Source organism: Bombina bombina, chromosome 2 (assembly GCF_027579735.1).
Source record: "Bombina bombina isolate aBomBom1 chromosome 2, aBomBom1.pri, whole genome shotgun sequence".
NCBI classification, from domain to species: Eukaryota; Metazoa; Chordata; class Amphibia; order Anura; family Bombinatoridae; genus Bombina; species Bombina bombina.
The window spans coordinates 38,167,550-38,187,056 of record NC_069500.1 but is presented as its reverse complement, the minus strand read 5'-3'; the positions used below and the strand labels follow the sequence as shown (position 1 = coordinate 38,187,056).

The 19,507-nt window shown below is 41.0% G+C and overlaps 2 protein-coding genes across 6 annotated transcripts in view; one reads left to right on the top strand and one right to left on the bottom strand.

Annotated features, from left to right (window-relative positions):
* The window catches only part of NUDT2 (nudix hydrolase 2), a 101,852-nt gene extending 97,117 nt beyond the window's left edge, over positions 1-4,735 (top strand). The window contains exons 4-5 of the mRNA XM_053701035.1: positions 2,987-3,045; positions 4,577-4,735. Of these exons, the coding sequence (XP_053557010.1) occupies positions 2,987-3,045; positions 4,577-4,715 (198 nt within the window). The 3' untranslated portion in view covers positions 4,716-4,735. The remainder of the gene's footprint in view (positions 1-2,986; positions 3,046-4,576) is intronic.
* LOC128648398 (uncharacterized) overlaps positions 1-19,507 on the bottom strand; it is a 184,536-nt gene that overhangs the window by 33,200 nt on the left and 131,829 nt on the right. For all 5 annotated transcript variants that reach the window (XM_053701026.1, XM_053701027.1, XM_053701028.1 and 2 more), the window contains exons 4-5: positions 18,416-18,478; positions 3,823-3,913 (exon numbers count right to left, since the gene is read on the bottom strand). In XM_053701026.1, coding sequence (XP_053557001.1) covers positions 3,823-3,913; positions 18,416-18,478 — 154 coding nt within the window. The remainder of the gene's footprint in view (positions 1-3,822; positions 3,914-18,415; positions 18,479-19,507) is intronic.

Here is a 19,507-nt window from a genome sequence, read left to right as displayed (position 1 = left end):
AAAGTAATTATGTGTTAACAGGAATAAAGTCACCCGCAACACAAATTCTTGGAATGGTACAGAGAAAGTAGATTTCTCCCTTAGGAACAACCATGTCGCCTGTATACCTTGGGTGAAGTGGGATTGTAGATGATGAGCTTTTGTTCATTCCAGGTAGAGCGCTTCTCTCTTTGTATGCAAATTAATATGACCCTAGGGAGGTCTTCCTATAGGTGATGGGGGAAAAGAAACGTGGACTCCTTGCCCAGTGTGCTTAGAGGAATGTGGCTGCACCTCACTGACGAGGCCCATAGGAGGCTGAAATGATCGTCTGGGGTTGTCATGGTACCTGTTCAGAGGAGAATTGCCTGGTATTTTGGGTCTGGACTGACCTTACTTGGCGGGATCAGACTGATATGCTACAGGAAAGTTTTCCTCTGTGAAAAGCACACTGGTGTAAATGAGGCTGCTCCTGGGTGGTAAATCGCCATATATATATATAGTACCACTTGGGAGGTTTAGAGAACTGCTGGTCCCAAATGCAAACCACTTTTATTAAATTGTTTATAACACGCTATTTATCTTATAAGTTATATATGAAAGCTACTGTGCAAAACCTGAATTGGTTTATCCAAAAATGTGATTGACATTATGAAGTTTTTATTGTAAGTGTCTGACGTTTACATGAGAATCCACTTTAGATGCAGAAACAATCAAGTTTCTCCATAAATGTCACTGTCAGCTCCTTGGGTCCTTTACATAGTTGGTTTCTGTGTGTTGCAAATGTGAAGACACGGAGTAGTGTGGAATCACAGCCCAGTGTTCAACTTTAAAATCACATAAAAAATATGCTGGCCGTAAGTTTAATGAGTTGACATCAGTCCAAGGAATAAAATGCTGTAATTGTCCCTTGATTTAAAGGGACATGAAACCCAAAAAAACATTTTGTGATTCAGACAGAGCATGCAATTTTTAAAAAAAGTTTTCAAATGCCCTTCTATTATAAGATTTACTTTGTTTTATGGTAGTCTTTGTTGAAGAGTTATTTAGATTGTGTTCACATTTCTGGAGCACTACATGACATGAACTACTGCTGCCACCTACTGTATAACTGTACTACTGTATAACAGTTATAAAACTGCTGCCATATATTGCTCCAGTCACATGCACTCTCCTACACCTTCCTACTTGCTTTTCAACACAGGATAACAAGAGAATAAAGTACATTCGAAAATAGAAGTAAAATAAAAACTTTTTTAAAAATTTTATTCTTGTCTGAAACATGAATAAAAAGTTTTGGGTTTCATGTCTCGTTAAATCAGGTGGTATTTAACCCCTTAAGGACCAGCGACGTACCCTGTATGTCGCTGGCCTTTTTTTTGGGACTTGATTGTTTTATAGCGTGGTCTTGCTACCAGCGTTGCGACTGCTCTATTCCACAAAGCCTTCTGGAGGGAGGCCATTAATAGCGTGTTCTTGCTAGACTTGTGCTATTATGTCCTGAAAAAAACCTTAACGACCAGTGACATACAGGCTACATTGTGGTCATTAAGGGGTTAAAGCATATATTTGTTAGTAGCAGACATAGCTCTCTGTATTGCTGTTATCTGTCACCCGTCTGGTCCATCATCACAATGTTTAGACCTTGAAGCCGGGATCCCACACTTCCATTTCCTCTCTTGGCCTATCTCAAGTTTTCTAATGTCCTCTGTCTGACCAGCATGTAGTAAACTTATCTCTTACTCTGAATGCAGCATCCTTATCAGCCCCCCAAAAACTGCTGCCTTACAGCAACTTAAATGGCTTGGATCTTTCAGAATTTTTTCTAAGCTGAATCCTCTACTCTTCAAAATGTCCTCCTCATACAGACCTTGTGGCCTCAATGACAACCATGGTACACCAAACAGACCCACTATCTTCAGAGATGCATCTGTGCTGCTTTCCTCTATTATAAATTAATCCTCAGGTCATACAACTCTGGCTTAACCTGACCAAACAGCTCTATTTCTTGTCCCTCTTTTCAACTCATTCAACCAACCACAGAAGGCTGTTTTCAGCCTTTAACTCCCTCCGTCCATCTGCACCTCCACCCACTTCCAAACTCACTGCTCAGATTATCGCTGATCACTTTAAAAATAAAATTAGCACAATTAGAAAAGACAAATCTCCCACTCAAGGCCAGCCCTTCTATTAATAAAACGCTCTGTCACTTCTCTCCTGTAATAGAACAAGTAGTCCTTCAAACACCTATCTTCTCATCTCACAACCTGTCCCTTTAATTTCATTCCTTCAAAATTCTTCCCACTCTCTCTGCTTCTTTAACTCCTACACCAACTATTTTTTTTAACCAGTCTCTCTCCTCGCTGGCATAATTCTTGATATATTCAAGCATGTGTTAATCACACCAATTCTAAAAAAGCCATTGCTTTAACTCTCAGCCAGTTTCCTTATTTCCCTTTGCCTCCAGACTATTGGAATGTTTAGTCTATAATCACCTAGCCCCGTTTCTGTCATGCAATACTTTACTTGATCCCCTCCATTTTAGTTTCTGACCTGAACACTCAACAGAAACTTCTCTCACTAACAAACAATCTGCAATCCAAAAGGCCAATACACCTTACTCATTCTTCTGGATCTGTCTACTGTTTTTTTACACAGTTGACCACCTTCTCCTCTCAGAAATTATACATTTCTTTGGCATCTGAGACACAACCCTTTCCTGGTTTACTTCCTGTCTCTCAGACTAATAATTTTAGAGTTTCCTTAAAGGGACAGTATACTGTAAAATTGCTTTTCCCTTAATGTATTTCCAGTGACTTGGTATATCAACTGCTGAGTATAAAATGTAAGAGAAATTGCATTTTCAGGTTTATTTGATCAACCTCTGACCTATGTCTCTCCACTCTATTACTACTTCCCTCTTTCACCTCCAAGATTTCTCACGCACTGCTCCAGTCCTGTGAAACTCTACTCCACTCAATCAGACAGTCTCCTTGTATCGTTTCAGGCACTCTTTGAAAACCTACCTATTTGTTACTGGCAGCCGAGGGGGCTAAATCATATCACGTATGTATATTTTTTTACTGGCAGCTGAGGGGAGCTAAATAATATCACTTATGTATATTTGTTACTGGCAGCTCAGGAGTGCTAAATAATATCACTTATGTATATTTGTTACTGGCAGCTGAGGGGTGCTAAATCATATCACTTATGTATATTTGTTACTGGCAGCTCAGGAGTGCTAAATCATATCACTTATGTATATTTGTTACTGGCAGCTCAGGGGTGCTAAATAATATCACTTATGTATATTTGTTACTGGCAGCTGAGGGGTGCTAAATCATATCACTTATGTATATTTGTTACTGGCTGCTGAAGGGGCTTAATAATATCACTTATGTATATTTGTTACTGGCTGCTGAGGGGAGCTAAATCATATAACATGTATATTTGTTGAATAAAGATACCAAGAGAACAAAAAAAAATGATAATAGGAGTAAATTAGAATGTTGCTTAAAATTGCATGCTCTGTCTGAATCATGAAAGAAAAATATTGTGTTTCATATCCCTTTAATCCATAAGGGGATAATGTAGTCAGACTTAGTATGGAAGAATTGTTAATCCTATTTGTATATTTTGTCCAGAGTACTCTGCTCCTTTGGTAACAATGTATAAAGATCACTTCTGGGCAAAGACAATCAGGAATACTTGCCTAGATTTGCTGATAGGCAATACAATTATTTTGGCTTTTACTGCAAAGATATAGAAGTAAAGCAGGTATGAATTGTTTATTTCTTATGCACATCTTTATTCTTATAACTTTATTCCTTACAAGGTACTTACTTGTTCTGTTGTATATTCAGAACCAGTATAATCCCTCCCAGCATGAACGCAAATGGGCTGAGAATTAGCATTGCCATCTTCCACCCCATGCCTGCAGTAAGGGAACACACACAAATAATGATTTTATTACACATGTTTTACACTAGTTAAATCAATCATTTTATGTATTTATTTTTTATTTTTATTATAGTTTTTATTGAGATGGTACAAACAATCAATCAGTATATGACATTTATCAAGCTTATCATACCGCACAATGTACAGATATTATGGTACAACATAGAAATTGCTAAATAGGACACCTTATCAGAGTTGTATTAGAATGATGTAATATGTTGTAGGGTAGGGATCTCAACATATACATACAGGTCTGTGCCAAAAGATAATCAAGTATTGCTGCATCTCAGTTTTTGTCAGGGTTTTTTCCCTGTTGTGTTTGCCATGTGCTGCTGGCAGCCATTTTACTCACCTCTCTTCCTGACTATGGTGCATTGTGGGGGATGCTGCTCTATTCCTGCACTTCCTTTTATGGCCAGACTGGTGTGCATCATCCATGTGAGACAGGATACAGTCTCAGAATTGTGATGTCATCACTTATTATTTAAAGGGCCTCTGTTCAGTATGCTTTGCCTTTATGTTGTCTCAGACCTGTTTGTGAGATCTCCTCTGTATTACCTGGCTGCCTGACGTCCTTCCTGGTTCCTGATCCCTGGCTTGTTCCTGACTCTGCTGTTTTCCTTGTTCCTGATTCTAGCTCGTCTGATTATTCGCTTTGGCTCCTGACTACCAGCTCTGGTTTTGATTCCTGGCTTGTTATTCGACTTGTGGACTTTTTATTATTTTTTGCTATTAATAAAGGTGTGATTATTTTTGCACTTCTCGTCTCAGTTTGATTACTGGCACCCTGACAGTTTTTTAATTTTCCATCTATAAATATGGTCATATATCCCCTTCAACTATATTTACAGAATTTATCAAACGTTATCCCCAAGTAGTGGGCAAAGGTCTCTTGTTTTCCCCCTTAAACTTTAACTTTGACTTTTGGGGAATTTAAGGGGGATAGGGAAAAGAGTAAAATAGGATTTTCGTAGGATGCATTTTCCTGAGCTTATCCAGTAAGCAATGAGGGGTGGAAGGAAATATAGTTGACAGACATACACTATTGGAGCTGACATAACTATATATTAGCAATTGGGATATAAAGTACCAAGAGGGGGCATATATCTTATTGGATTGCAATATAGATGTATTAAAGACTCATTTCAGCTCTGGGTATTGTATTAACTGACATCCAAAATCATATCCTGCGCCAACACATAAAGCAAGCAGATAAAAAATTCAGAACCTACTGATTACCTTGTAAATCTAGCTTGTGTAGCTATCTACTCGTGATTTTGCTCCAAAGGTCTAATATGTTAAGCAACTAAAATCAATCATTTTCTCTTGTAAGGTGTATCCAGTCCACGGATCATCCATTACTTGTGGGATATTCTCCTTCCCAACAGGAAGTTGCAAGAGGACACCCACAGCAGAGCTGCTATATAGCTCCTCCCCTAACTGCCATACCCAGTCATTCTCTTGCAACTCTCAACAAAGATGGAGGTAGTAAGAGGAGAGTGGTAAAATATAGTTAGTTTTTTCTTCAATCAAAAGTTTGTTATTTTCAAATAGTACCGGAGTTGTACTATTTTATCTCAGGCAGTATTTAGAAGAAGAATCTGCCTGCGTTTTCTATGATCTTAGCAGCTTGTAACTAAGATCCACTGCTGTTCTCACATATGTCTGAGGAGTGAGGTAACTTCAGAGGGAAAATGGTTTTTCTAGGGACTAGAAAATGCTGCTGGTACCTGATTAATGTAAGCAAAGCCTAAAAACAGTGATTTAATAGCGACTTGTATCAGGCTTACTACCAAAGATATATACTCTGATAATATGGCAATATAAAACGTTTGCTGGCATGTTTAATCGTTTTTATATATGCTTTGGTGATAAAACTTATTGGGGCCTAGTTTTTTTCCACATGGCTGGCTTGATTTTTGCCTAGAAACAGTTTCCTGAGGCTTTCCACTGTTGTAGTATGAGTGGGAAGGGCCTATTTCTTCTGTTATGTGTGATCAGTCCACGGGTCATCATTACTTCTGGGATATAACTCCTCCCCAACAGGAAATGCAAGAGGATTCACCCAGCAGAGCTGCATATAGCTCCTCCCCTCTACGTCACTCCCAGTCATTCTCTTGCACCCAACAACTAGATAGGATGTGTGAGAGGACTATGGTGATTATACTTAGTTTTTATAACTTCAATCAAAAGTTTGTTATTTTACAATAGCACCGGAGCGTGTTATTGCCTCTCTGGCAGAGTTTGAAGAAGAATCTACCAGAGTTTTTACTATGATTTTAACCGGAGTAGTTAAGATCATATTGCTGTTTCTCGGCCATCTGAGGGAGGTAAAAGCTTCAGATCAGGGGACAGCGGGCAGATGAATCTGCATTGAGGTATGTAGCAGTTTTTATTTTCTGAATGGAATTGATGAGAAAATCCTGCCATACCGTTATAATGACATGTATGTATACTCTACACTTCAGTATTCTGGGGATGGTATTTCACCGGAATTACTCTGTTAAAAGTACATTAAACCTTTTAATAGGTATTTATTATGTTAAACGTTTTTGCTGGAATGTAGAATCGTTTGCATTTTCTGAGGTACTGAGTGAATAAATATTTGGGCATTATTTTTCCACTTGGCAGTTGCTTGTTTTAATTGTGACAGTTTCGTTTCTCTCTCACTGCTGTGTGTGAGGGGGAGGGGCCGTTTTTGGCGCTCTTTGCTACGCATCAAAAAATTCCAGTCAGTTACTCTTGTATTTCCTGCATGATCCGGTTCATCTCTAACAGAACTCAGGGGTCTTCAAACTTCTTTGGAGGGAGGTAGATTCTCTCAGCAGAGCTGTGAGACTTATATATTGACTGTGATTAAAAACGTTGCTCTGTAATTTTTATGTTTCAAATTTAATTATTGTTACTTTACTAATGGGAACAAACCTTTGCTAAAAGTTGTTGTTTTTAAGGATTGATGCTATAACTGTCTTTCAGTTCATTATTTCAACTGTCATTTAATCGTTTAGTGCTTCTTTGAGGCACAGTACGTTTTTGTTAAATAAGATTGTAACCAAGTTGCAAGTTTATTGCTAGTGTGTTAAACATGTCTGATTCAGAGGAAGATATCTGTGTCATTTGTTCCAATGCCAAGGTGGAGCCCAATAGAAATTTATGTACTAACTGTATTGATGCTACTTTAAATAAAAGCCAATCTGTACAAATTGAACAAATTTCACCAAACAGCGAGGGGAGAGTTATGCCGACTAACTCGCCTCACGTGTCAGTACCTGCATCTCCCGCCCGGGAGGTGCGTGATATTATGGCGCCTAGTACATCTGGGCGGCCATTACAGATAAGATTACAAGATATGGCTACTGTTATGACTGAAGTTTTGGCTAAATTACCAGAACTAAGAGGCAAGCGTGATCACTCTGGGGTGAGAACAGAGTGCGCTGATAATACTAGGGCCATGTCTGATACTGCGTCACAGCTTGCAGAACATGAGGACGGAGAGCTTCATTCTGTGGGTGATGGTTCTGATCCAAACAGATTGGATTCAGATATTTCAAATTTTAAATTTAAATTGGAGAACCTCCGTGTATTACTAGGGGAGGTTTTAGCGGCTCTTAATGATTGTAACACTGTTGCAATACCAGAAAAATTGTGTAGGTTGGATAAATACTTTGCGGTACCGGCGAGTACTGACGTTTTTCCTATACCTAAGAGACTAACTGAAATTGTTACTAAGGAGTGAGATAGACCCGGTGTGCCGTTCTCACCCCCTCCAATATTTAGAAAGATGTTTCCAATAGACGCCACCACACGGGACTTATGGCAAACGGTCCCTAAGGTGGAGGGAGCAGTTTCTACTTTAGCTAAGCGTACCACTATCCCGGTGGAGGATAGCTGTGCTTTTTCAGATCCAATGGATAAAAAATTAGAGGGTTACCTTAAGAAAATGTTTGTTCAACAAGGTTTTATATTGCAACCCCTTGCATGCATCGCGCCGATTACGGCTGCGGCAGCATTTTGGATTGAGTCTCTGGAAGAGAACCTTAGTTCAGCTACGCTGGACGACATTACGGACAGGCTTAGAGTCCTTAAACTAGCTAATTCATTCATTTCGGAGGCCGTAGTACATTTAACCAAACTTACGGCTAAGAACTCAGGATTCGCCATTCAGGCACGTAGGGCGCTGTGGCTAAAATCCTGGTCAGCTGATGTAACTTCTAAGTCCAAATTACTTAATATACCTTTCAAGGGGCAAACTTTATTTGGGCCCGGTTTGAAAGAAATTATCGCTGACATTACAGGAGGTAAGGGCCACGCCCTGCCTCAAGACAAAGCCAAAGCTAAGGCTAGACAGTCTAATTTTCGTCCCTTTCGGAATTTCAAAGCAGGAGCAGCATCAACTTCCACTGCACCAAAACAGGAAGGAGCTGTTGCTCGTTACAGACAAGGCTGGAAACCTAACCAGTCCTGGAACAAGGGCAAGCAGGCCAGGAAACCTGCTGCTGCCCCAAAGACAGCATGAACCGAGGGCCCCCGATCCGGGACCGGATCTAGTGGGGGGCAGACTCTCTCTCTTCGCCCAGGCTTGGGCAAGAGATGTTCAGGATCCCTGGGCGCTAGAGATCATATCTCAGGGATACCTTCTAGACTTCAAATTCTCTCCCCCAAGAGGGAGATTTCATCTGTCAAGGTTGTCAACAAACCAGATAAAGAAAGAAGCGTTTCTACGCTGTGTACAAGATCTGTTATTAATGGGAGTGATCCATCCGGTTCCGCGGTCGGAACAAGGACAAGGGTTTTACTCAAACCTGTTTGTGGTTCCCAAAAAAGAGGGAACTTTCAGGCCAATCTTGGATTTAAAGATCCTAAACAAATTCCTAAGAGTTCCATCGTTCAAAATGGAAACTATTCGGACAATCTTACCCATGATCCAAAAGGGTCAGTACATGACCACAGTGGATTTAAAGGATGCTTACCTTCACATACCGATTCACAAAGATCATTACCGGTATCTAAGGTTTGCCTTCTTAGACAGGCATTACCAGTTTGTAGCTCTTCCATTCGGATTGGCTACGGCTCCAAGAATCTTCACAAAGGTTCTGGGTGCCCTTCTGGCGGTACTAAGACCGCGAGGAATTTCGGTAGCTCCGTACCTAGACGACATTCTGATACAAGCTTCAAGCTTTCAAACTGCCAAGTCTCATACAGAGTTAGTTCTGGCATTTCTAAGGTCGCATGGATGGAAAGTGAACGAAAAGAAGAGTTCTCTTTTTCCTCTCACAAGAGTTCCATTCTTGGGGACTCTTATAGATTCTGTAGAAATGAAGATTTATCTGACAGAAGACAGATTAACAAAGCTTCTAAATGCATGCCGTGTCCTTCATTCCATTCAACTCCCGTCAGTAGCTCAATGCATGGAGGTGATCGGCTTAATGGTAGCAGCAATGGACATAGTACCCTTTGCACGTCTACATCTCAGACCGCTGCAATTGTGCATGCTGAGTCAGTGGAATGGGGATTACTCAGACTTGTCCCCTACTCTGAATCTGGATCAAGAGACCAGAAACTCTCTTCTATGGTGGCTTTCTCGGCCACATCTGTCCAGGGGGATGCCATTCAGCAGGCCGGACTGGACAATTGTAACAACAGACGCCAGCCTACTAGGTTGGGGCGCTGTCTGGAATTCTCTGAAGGCTCAGGGACAATGGAATCAGGAGGAAAGTCTCCTGCCAATAAACATTCTGGAATTAAGAGCAGTTCTCCATGCCCTTCTGGCTTGGCCCCAGTTAAAAACTCGGGGGTTCATCAGGTTTCAGTCGGACAACATCACGACTGTAGCTTACATCAACCATCAAGGAGGGACAAGAAGCTCCCTAGCAATGATGGAAGTATCAAAGATAATTCGCTGGGCAGAGTCTCACTCTTGCCACCTGTCAGCAATCCACATCCCGGGAGTGGAGAACTGGGAGGCGGATTTCTTGAATCGCCAGACTTTTCATCCGGGGGAGTGGGAACTTCATCCGGAGGTCTTTGCCCAAATACTTCGACGTTGGGGCAAACCAGAGATAGATCTCATGGCGTCTCGCCAGAACGCCAAACTTCCTCGCTACGGGTCCAGATCCAGGGATCCGGGAGCGGTTCTGATAGATGCTTTGACAGCACCTTGGAACTTCGGGATGGCTTATGTGTTTCCACCCTTCCCGCTGCTTCCTCGATTGATTGCCAAAATCAAACAGGAGAGAGCATCAGTGATTCTAATAGCGCCTGCATGGCCACGCAGGACTTGGTATGCAGATCTAGTGGACATGTCATCCTGTCCGCCTTGGTCTCTACCTCTAAGACAGGACCTTCTGATACAGGGTCCATTCAAACATCAAAATCTAACTTCTCTGAAGCTGACTGCTTGGAAATTGAACGCTTGATTTTATCAAAACGTGGTTTTTCTGAGTCGGTTATTGATACCCTGATACAGGCTAGGAAGCCTGTTACCAGAAGGATTTACCATAAGATATGGCGTAAATACCTATACTGGTGCGAATCCAAAGGTTACTCCTGGAGTAAGGTTAGGATTCCTAGGATATTGTCCTTTCTACAAGAAGGTTTAGAAAAGGGTTTATCGGCTAGCTCATTAAAGGGACAGATCTCAGCTCTGTCCATCTTGTTACACAGGCGTCTGTCAGAAAATCCAGACGTCCAGGCCTTTTGTCAGGCTTTAGCTAGGATCAAGCCTGTGTTTAAAACTGTTGCTCCGCCATGGAGTTTAAACTTAGTTCTTAACGTTTTACAGGGTGTTCCGTTTGAACCCCTTCATTCCATTGATATAAAATTGTTATCTTGGAAAGTTCTGTTTTTAATGGCTATTTCCTCGGCTCGAAGAGTCTCTGAGTTATCAGCCTTACATTGTGATTCTCCTTATCTGATTTTTCACTCAGACAAGGTAGTTCTGCGTACTAAACCTGGGTTCTTACCTAAGGTAGTCACTAACAGGAATATCAATCAAGAGATTGTTGTTCCATCCTTGTGTCCAAATCCTTCTTCAAAGAAGGAACGTCTTCTACACAATCTGGATGTAGTTCGTGCCCTCAAGTTCTACTTGCAGGCAACTAAGGATTTTCGACAAACGTCTTCCCTGTTTGTCGTGTACTCTGGTCAGAGGAGAGGTCATAAGGCTTCGGCTACCTCTCTCTCCTTCTGGCTTCGTAGCATAATTCGTTTAGCCTATGAGACTGCTGGACAGCAGCCTCCTGAAAGAATTACAGCTCATTCTACTAGAGCTGTGGCTTCCACTTGGGCCTTTGAGAATGAGGCCTCTGTTGAACAGATTTGCAAGGCTGCAACTTGGTCTTCGCTTCATACTTTTTCCAAATTTTACAAATTTGACACTTTTGCTTCTTCGGAGGCTATTTTTGGGAGAAAGGTTCTTCAGGCAGTGGTTCCTTCTGTATAATGAGCCTGCCTATCCCTCCCGTCATCCGTGTACTTTTGCTTTGGTATTGGTATCCCAGAAGTAATGATGACCCGTGGACTGATCACACATAACAGAAGAAAACATAATTTATGCTTACCTGATAAATTCCTTTCTTCTGTTGTGTGATCAGTCCACGGCCCGCCCTGTTTTAAGGCAGGTAAATATCTTTTAAATTATACTCCAGTCACCACTTCACCCTTGGTTTCTCCTTTCTCGTTGATTCTTGGTCGAATGACTGGGAGTGACGTAGAGGGGAGGAGCTATATGCAGCTCTGCTGGGTGAATCCTCTTGCATTTCCTGTTGGGGAGGAGTTATATCCCAGAAGTAATGATGACCCGTGGACTGATCACACAACAGAAGAAAGGAATTTATCAGGTAAGCATAAATTATGTTTTTAGCGCTTTTTTGCGTAGTTAAAATTACAGACAGAGACATTCAGCTTCCCTCAGCAGTCCCCTGCATGCTATAGGACATCTCTGAAGGGCTCTAAAGGCTTCAAAAGTCGTTTATTGAGGAAGGTAGGGCCACAGCTGAGCTGTGGCAGTTGTTGTGACTGTTTAAAAAACGTTTATTTTGTTTTTTTGATCCGTTTTTTGCATTAAGGGGTTAATCATCCATTTGCAAGTGGGTGCAATGCTCTGCTAACCTATTACATCCACTGTAAAAAATTTCGTTTGATTTACTGCCTTTTTTCACTGTTTTTCAAATTTTGACAAAATTTGTTTCTCTTAAAGGCACAGTACCGTTTTTTATATTTGCTTGTTAACTTGATTTAAAGTGTTTTCCAAGCTTTCTAGTCTCATTGCTAGTCTGTACAAACATGTCTGACATAGAGGAAACTCCTTGTTCATTATGTTTAAAAGCCATGGTGGAACCCCATATGAGAATGTGTACTAAATGTATTGATTTCACTTTAAACAATAAAGATCAGCTTTTGTCTTTAAAAAATTTATCACCAGAGGATTCTGACGAGGGGGAAGTTATGCCGACTAACTCTCCCCACGTGTCAGACCCTTTGACTCCCGCTCAAGGGACTCACGCTCAAATGGCGCCAAGTACATCAAGGACGCCCATAGCGATTACTTTACAAGACATGGCGGCAGTCATGGATAATACACTGTCAGCGGTATTAGCCAGACTACCTGAATTTAGAGGAAAGCGTGATAGCTCTGGTGTTAGGTGTAATACAGAGCATACAGACGCTTTAAGAGCCATGTCTGATACTGCCTCACAATATGCAGAAGCTGAGGAAGGAGAGCTTCAGTGTGTGGGTGATATCTCTGACTCAGGGAAACCTGATTCTGATATTTCTACTTTTAAATTTAAGCTTGAGAACCTCCGTGTTTTGCTTAGGGAGGTTTTAGCTGCTCTGAATGACTGTGACACAATTACAGTGCCAGAGAAATTGTGTAGACTGGATAAATACTTTGCAGTGCCGGTGTGTACTGAGGTTTTTCCAATACCTAAAAGGTTTACAGAAATTATTAATAAAGAGTGGGATAGACCCGGTGTGCCGTTTCCCCCCCCCCTTCTATTTTTAGAAAAATGTTTCCCATAGACGCCACCACACGGGACTTATGGCAGACGGTCCCTAAGGTGGAGGGAGCAGTTTCTACTTTAGCAAAGCGTACTACTATCCCTGTCGAGGACAGTTGTGCTTTTTCAGATCCTATGGATAAAAAATTAGAGGGTTACCTTAAGAAAATGTTTATTCAACAAGGTTTTATCCTGCAGCCCCTTGCATGCATTGCTCCTGTCACTGCTGCTGCGGCGTTCTGGTTTGAGTCTCTGGAAGAGGCTTTACAGACAACGACTCCATTGGAGGACATACTTAACAAGCTTAGAGCACTTAAGCTAGCTAATTCTTTTGTTTCTGATGCCATTGTTCATTTGACTAAACTAACGGCTAAGAATTCTGGATTTGCCATCCAGGCGCGTAGGGCGCTATGGCTCAAATCTTGGTCAGCTGACGTGACTTCAAAGTCTAAACTACTTAACATTCCCTTCAAGGGGCAGACCCTATTCGGGCCTGGTTTGAAGGAAATAATTGCTGACATTACTGGAGGTAAAGGTCATGCCCTTCCTCAGGACAGGTCCAAATCAAGGGCCAAACAGTCTAATTTTCGTGCCTTTCGAAACTTCAAGGCAAGTGCAGCATCAACTTCCTCCAAGACGGCCTGGAAATCTAACCAGTCATGGAACAAAGGCAAGCAGGCCAAAAAGCCTGCTGCTGCCTCTAAGACAGCATGAAGGAATGGCCCCCTATCCGGTAACGGATCTAGTAGGGTGCACACTTTCTCTCTTCGCCCAGGCGTGGGCAAGAGATGTTCAGGATCCCTGGGCGTTGGAGATTATATCTCAGGGGTATCTTCTGGACTTCAAGGCTTCTCCTCCACAAGGGAGATTTCACCTTTCACGATTATCTGTCAACCAGATAAAAAAAGAGGCATTCTTACACTGTGTGCAAGACCTCCTAGTTATGGGAGTGATCCATCCAGTTCCAAAGGAGGAACAGGGACAGGGATTTTATTCAAATCTTTTTGTGGTTCCCAAAAAAGAGGGAACCTTCAGACCAATCTTGGATCTAAAGATCTTAAACAAATTCCTCAGAGTTCCATCATTCAAAATGGAAACTATTCGGACCATCCTACCTATGATCCAGGAGGGTCAATATATGACTACGGTGGATCTAAAGGATGCTTACCTTCACATTCCGATACACAAAGATCATCATCGGTTCCTAAGGTTTGCCTTTCTGGACAGGCATTACCAGTTTGTGGCTCTTCCTTTCGGGTTAGCTACAGCCCCAAGAATTTTTACAAAGGTTCTGGGGTCGCTTCTGGCGGTCCTAAGGCCGCGGGGCATAGCAGTGGCCCTTTATCTAGACGACATCCTGATACAGGCGTCAAATTTCCAAATTGCCAAGTCCCATACGGACATAGTTCTGGCATTTCTGAGGTCGCACGGGTGGAAAGTGAACGAGGAAAAGAGTTCTCTGTCCCCTCTCACAAAAGTCTCCTTCCTAGGGACTCTGATAGATTCTGTAGAAATGAAAATTTACCTGACGGAGTCCAGGTTATCAAAACTTCTAAATTCTTGCTGTGTTCTCCATTCTATTCCGCGCCCTTCGGTGGCTCAGTGCATGGAGGTAATCGGCTTAATGGTAGCGGCAATGGACATAGTTCTGTTTGCGCGCCTACATCTCAGACCGCTGCAACTATGCATGCTCAGTCAGTGGAATGGGGATTACACAGATTTGTCCCCTCTACTAAATCTGGATCAAGAGACCAGAGATTCTCTTCTCTGGTGGCTATCTCGGGTCCATCTGTCCAAAGGTATGACCTTTTGCAGGCCAGATTGGACAATTGTAACAACAGATGCCAGCCTTCTAGGTTGGGGTGCAGTCTGGAACTCCCTGAAGGCTCAGGGATCATGGACTCAGGAGGAGAAACTCCTCCCAATAAATATTCTGGAATTGAGGGCAATATTCAATGCTCTTCAGGCTTGGCCTCAGTTAACAACCCTGAGGTTCATCAGATTTCAGTCGGACAACATCACGACTGTGGCTTACATCAACCATCAAGGGGGAACAAGGAGTTCCTTAGCGATGTTAGAAGTCTCCAAAATAATTCGCTGGGCAGAGAAACACTCTTACTACCTATCAGCGATCCATATCCCAGGTGTAGAGAACTGGGAGGCGGATTTTCTAAGTCGTCAGACTTTTCATCCGGGGGAGTGGGAACTCCATCCGGAGGTGTTTGCTCAATTGATTCATCGTTGGGGCAAACCAGAACTGGATCTCATGGCATCTCGCCAGAACGCCAAGCTTCCTTATTACGGATCCAGGTCCAGGGACCCGGAAGCGACGCTGATAGATGCTCTAGCAGCGCCTTGGTCTTTCAACCTGGCTTACGTGTTTCAACCGTTTCCTCTGCTCCCTCGACTGATTGCCAAAATCAAGCAGGAGAGAGCATCGTTTATTTTGATAGCGCCTGCGTGGCCACGCAGGACCTGGTATGCAGACCTAGTGGACATGTCATCCTTTCCACCTTGGACTCTGCCTTTGAGACGAGACCTTCTACTTCAAGGTCCTTTCAATCATCCAAATCTAATTTCTCTGAGACTGACTGCATGGAGATTGAACGCTTGATTTTATCAAAGCGTGGCTTCTCCGAGTCTGTCATTGATACCTTAATACAGGCACGAAAGCCTGTTACCAAGAAAATCTACCATAAGATATGGCGTAAATATCTTTATTGGTGTGAATCCAAAAGTTACTCATGGAGTAAGGTTAGGATTCCCAGGATATTATCTTTTCTCCAAGAGGGTTTGGAGAAAGGATTATCAGCTAGTTCTTTGAAGGGACAGATCTCTGCACTGTCTATTCTTTTGCACAAGCGTCTGGCGGATGTTCCAGACGTTCAGGTGTTTTGTCAGGCATTGGTTAGAATCAAGCCTGTGTTTAAACCTGTTGCTCCCCCATGGAGCTTAAATTTGGTTCTTAAAGTTCTTCAAGGGGTTCCGTTTGAACCTCTTCATTCCATAGATATCAAGCTTTTATCTTGGAAAGTTCTTTTTTTGATGGCTATTTTCTCGGCTCGTAGAGTCTCCGAGTTATCTGCTTTACAATGTGATTCTCCTTATCTGATCTTCCATGCAGATAAGGTAGTTCTGCGTATAAAACCTGGGTTTTTGCTTAAGGTGGTATCTACTTAGAATAGCAATCAAGAGATTGTTGTTCCATCATTGTGTCCTAATCCTTCTTCAAAGAAGGAACGTCTTTTACATAATCTGGACGTGGTTCGTGCTTTAAAGTTTTACTTACAAGCTACTAAAGATTTTCGTCAAACATCTGCTTTGTTTGTTGTTTACTCAGGACAGAGAAGAGGTCAAAAGGCTTCGGCAACCTCTCTTTTTGTCTAAGAAGCATAATCCGTTTAGCCTATGAGACTGCTGGACAGCAGCCTCCTGAAAGGATTACAGCTCATTCTACTAGAGCTGTGGCTTCCACTTGGGCCTTTAAAAATGAGGCTTCTGTTGAACAGATATGCAAGGCGGCGACTTGGTCTTCGCTTCATACTTTTTCCAAATTCTACAAATTTGATACTTTTGCTTCTTCGGAGGCTATTTTTGGGAGAAAGGTTTTACAGGCAGTGGTACCTTCCGTTTAAGTACCTGCCTTGTCCCTCCCTTCATCCGTGTACTTTAGCTTTGGTATTGGTATCCCACAAGTAATGGATGATCCGTGGACTGGATACACCTTACAAGAGAAAACACAATTTATGCTTACCTGATAAATTTATTTCTCTTGTGGTGTATCCAGTCCACGGCCCGCCCTGTCATTTTAAAGCAGGTCAAAATTTTAGATTAAACTACAGTCACCACTGCACCCTATGGTTTCTCCTTTCTCGGCTTGTTTTGGTCGAATAACTGGATATGGCAGTTAGGGGAGGAGCTATATAGCAGCTCTGCTGTGGGTGTCCTCTTGCAACTTCCTGTTGGGAAGGAGAATATCCCACAAGTAATGGATGATCCGTGGACTGGATACACCACAAGAGAAATAAATTTATCAGGTAAGCATAAATTGTGTTTTTTTATTACATCAAAGGGATACTTTGTAAACTTCAGTACACAAAAATGTTTTTTTTTTTTGCTAAAACAGATTGTTCTTTCCATAATATTGAAGGGACGTTATACTGAAAATGTTTATTTTAATACCGACATCAGTTGGACATGATAACATATATTTTTACATCAAAAGGGGTAATGTAGTTATTTTAATTGAAACAGGAAATGCATATTTGTGCACAAGTTATACCTCTGCACCAGTTGCTTAAAAGAAAAAAACATAGACTATTATATAGACTATTATATACTCTGTCTCTTTTAGATATAACAGAAACGTATGAATGTTTCTCATTTTTATCTAGGAAAACATTTGAACATGAATCTAGTTCTACAATGGAGTTAGACATTTCTAATTGTAGATACTTAAAGGAACAGTAAAGTCAAAATTAAACGTTTATGATTCGGATAGAGCATGTGACTTTAGTACTCTGTCAGCAGTGTTTTGCAACATTATTTGTAGCTTTGTTATACAATGTGTACAAAAATTGTGACTCAGAACAAACCCACGGCGGTATCCTGAACGGTGACGGAAGATCACATACGGAGGCTCCAAGATCGGCTTCCACAATCAAGCCACATGTGAGACGCCAAAAAATATTTCATACTTCATGTATAGAAGGTAACGATATTACCAAATCCTGTACCCTCTATCCTGGATGCGACTACTCTATTCCAATTGGTTTCCTATGCATAACTTAGATATGAATGTTATTTTATTTTTTTTAAATCCCTTATATCGCAAAAAACTTTTGTCAACTTGTAAATCCAATAAGTCAATTCAAAGGTGAAAAGGATAAAAGGAGATATTTCCCAGCTAAGGTTCTATTACATATTGATATCAATTTCTATACGTTTTTACTGTTTATTAAAATGTTACCCAAGCTACATATTTGTTATGTATTCATGTCCCTATAGGACTATTATTATTATAGATTTATCTATTAGTAATAAATTGCATATTATATGTTTGATTATAATTTTTTTCCTCTCTTATTCATAAATGCTACTTCTTTTATTCTAAAAGCAAATATAGAATTTTGTTTGCTTTAAAAATCCGTAATGAGATAATGACTATATAGTGAAGGAGCAGCGGTGCACTACTGGGAGCTAGCTGAACACATAAGGTGAGCAAATGACAAAAGGCATTTATGTGCTACCCCAATCAGTAGCTAGCTATCAGTAGTCACTGCTGCTTCTTCCTGAGACTACCTAGGTATGTTTTTCAAAAAGAAAACTAAATAGATTACAGAAAAGTAAATTGCAAAGTTGTTTAAAATTGCACGGTCTATCTGAATGATGAACGTTTTCATTTTACTGTCTTTAACGTTTGTCCATTCTCTAATTGTTACACATTTAAGACTAATACGAACACATCATTGACTTACGGTCTTTCCCTGGCACATACTTCTTTTCAATGATGGTTTTGACTGCACTAACATCAGCCTCATCTGAAAGGTAAAAAGCACAAAATTACAAACCCGGGCAAATCTGCTGCACTTTGTATTTATTTTACAGTATAACCTCTAACAGTTTACACACAGTAATGTACTTGTATTAGCACAACTGAAACATCTGATATATAACTCTAGAGGGCATTGTTTCTGCACAACAGACACAAATAATATGGTAGTTCTTGGGCTTTGAGTCTAGTGACAAGGGGTGTCAGTTACAAAAGTGGGATGAATGTTATAGATGGTAGTATGAAAATATCAGAATATTACACTCAAAACCTATTAAACACTAAATAAATGCCAGATAATAATGATGTATTCAAAGCAAAGATTAGCCTGAGAATAGTAACCAGATGCATTTTTAAGGTGACAGTTTTTGTCTAAATATTGAAGAAATAGGTATAAAGTTTTAGCCTCTATAAGGTTATAAGGTTTAAAGCCTTTTTTCTCCAACATAGGTGTGTCCGGTCCACGGCGTCATCCTTACTTGTGGGATATTCTCTTCCCCAACAGGAAATGGCAAAGAGCCCAGCAAAGCTGGTCACATGATCCCTCCTAGGCTCCGCCTTCCCCAGTCATTCTCTTTGCCGTTGCACAGGCAACATCTCCACGGAGATGGCTTAGAGTTTTTTTGGTGTTTAAATGTAGTTTTATTCTTCAATCAAGAGTTTGTTATTTTAAAATAGTGCTGGTATGTACTATTTACTCTGAAACAGAAAAGAGATGAAGATTTCTGTTTCTGGGGGAAACAGTGGGCAGACTTTGCTGCTTGAGGTATGACACATTTCTAACAAGACTTGGTAATGCTGGAAGCTGTCATTTTCCCTATGGGATCCGGTAAGCCATTTTCTTAGTTTTAAATATAAGAATAAAGGGCTTCACAAGGGCTTTAAAGACTGGTAGACATTTTTCTGGGCTAAAACGATTACTTTATAAACATATTTAATGGTTTATAACTTTGGAGAGTTATTTTAATCTTGGGAATTGTGTTAAAAAAAACGGCAGGGACTGTATTGGACACCTTTT